General features: G+C 44.8%; 1 protein-coding gene across 1 annotated transcript in view; it reads right to left on the reverse strand.

Moving 5' to 3' along the window:
- Positions 1-458: 458 nt before the first annotated feature.
- The window catches only part of PPTG_15830 (hypothetical protein), a gene marked incomplete at both ends in the record, with an annotated part of 4,549 nt that continues 3,235 nt past the window's right edge, over positions 459-1,772 (reverse strand). The window contains one exon of the mRNA XM_008913584.1: positions 459-1,479. Coding sequence (XP_008911832.1) covers positions 459-1,479 — 1,021 coding nt within the window. The remainder of the gene's footprint in view (positions 1,480-1,772) is intronic.

The raw sequence follows: 1,772 nt of genomic DNA on the forward strand, positions 1-1,772 counted from the left end.
ATGTATGGCACAAAATTGGCAAAGCGTTGTTGATTATTGATTGATGAACACTTCTGACATAATTGTGGTATTGTTTCATCTGCTAGCAATGCTACCCCGAAGGTTATAAGATCTCTATAGTTGTAATTCCTCGTTAACTACTTTTTGTACTGAAGAATATACAACACACACTGAGGTGGTAGACTAGTTGGCTTGCTATTCGAAAAATATTTATCTCAAGTAATTGGCGTGCAAGTTGAAAAAGATTAACCTCCGCCAGAATAACGTTGGACACTTTGAAGTGATAGTAAAGCATTCAAGGGCATCGGTTAAATGAGTTCTTGCTATACACAACATTGAAATCTTTATTATTGTCAAACGCGGGCACCAATACATGCTCTTATTGCAACCCCCCCCCCCCCCCCCCCCCGCGCTTGGAGCAATTAGATTCATATCTTGATTCGTGACTAGTGATATCACTATCTTCGTGGTCTCAGCTGGAAGCACGGGGAAACAAGCGCCTTTTCAAATGTTCGAGATACTGCCTCCAAGCTTCCTAGCAGTCGCAGCACCGGGGTTAGCATGTCGCTTCGTGCTACCACACTGACAATGCGTTTCGTTGCAGCATCCCACACGAAGCATGTTGAACCGCGCATAACCATCCGTTGATCCTGAAGTTTGCTTGCCAACGATGCACCATCTTCTTCGCTCTTGGAGTTGAATAATTGCGGGAACACATGCAACAGCGTTTGCTCTGTGAGTGTCACACTTGTTGTCGTGGTCACCGTTATCGAGTTTCCGCCACTCTTGCTCACATTGGTAAGCTTCACAACCACGTCGTCAAACAATTGCATAACGTACCAACTCTGCGCTATGGCCTCAAAACCAAACTCGGAGTTGTACACGACGTCCGGTGCCATCGCTTCTCGCAAGGAGGCCACTTGGTCACTGGACTGAAACTCATGACAGATCAAGCGAAAATACTGTGCCACTGACTTCAAGACAGCATTCTTTGCCGATGTGACTGTGGATAAACACTGACGGTGTTGCCCTAATATCTGAATCTCTTGTCGTAGTTCTTGAATGGCTTTCTCGACACTGGCGGCATACCGTTTCTGTTTAGTTCTGTATCGTAGCTGTACGATTTGGCGTCGCTCACGCTTGACGCGCTCACTAATCTCCAGCAATTCTGCAATCGCTTTCTGTTTCTCTTCGTGAGAAGCAGTTTTCAAACGCTTGAAGCGGGTGATCCCTGTGGTGTCAATCTTTCTTTTGTTGTTCAGAGAGATTTTACTAACAGGAATTGGAACTTGAGACCCAGATCCCTCTTCGTTGTTTTCAAAGTCTCTGGACGCTTTTCTCTCCTCAGGCTTGAATCCGGCTGGGTGATATGATATCCTGTTCGATCGCCTGGTGCACTGCACTACACCAGTAACAACTGCATCTCTTAGGAGGTGGCTGTTGGGTGGGCTGAGAACACTGGCGTACATGTCTTTTGCTCTGTAAATGATAAGTGCGCGTTGGGAAAAGTAGGATAGCGAAAAGAATCCCTATTCTCCTTTTCTTGTATGACGTACTACAACCTATCGTCTTTTTAGTATAAACGTATTTATTTCACCCAACAGACAAGTTTCAACAATGAACAATCGAAGCAAATGCATGCATACGCTAGACTAAAGAGATGTCATTGGCTTGTACTACTATAAATAATTATTATTGACAGAAGGAGAAGACTTTCCACTCTGCTTGCATTGCGCTATCACATCCGGGGCTGTCGTGAACGATTTTATACT

Source organism: Phytophthora parasitica (genome assembly GCF_000247585.1).
Source record: "Phytophthora parasitica INRA-310 unplaced genomic scaffold supercont2.54, whole genome shotgun sequence".
In the NCBI taxonomy this organism is placed as follows: domain Eukaryota; phylum Oomycota; class Peronosporomycetes; order Peronosporales; family Peronosporaceae; genus Phytophthora; species Phytophthora nicotianae.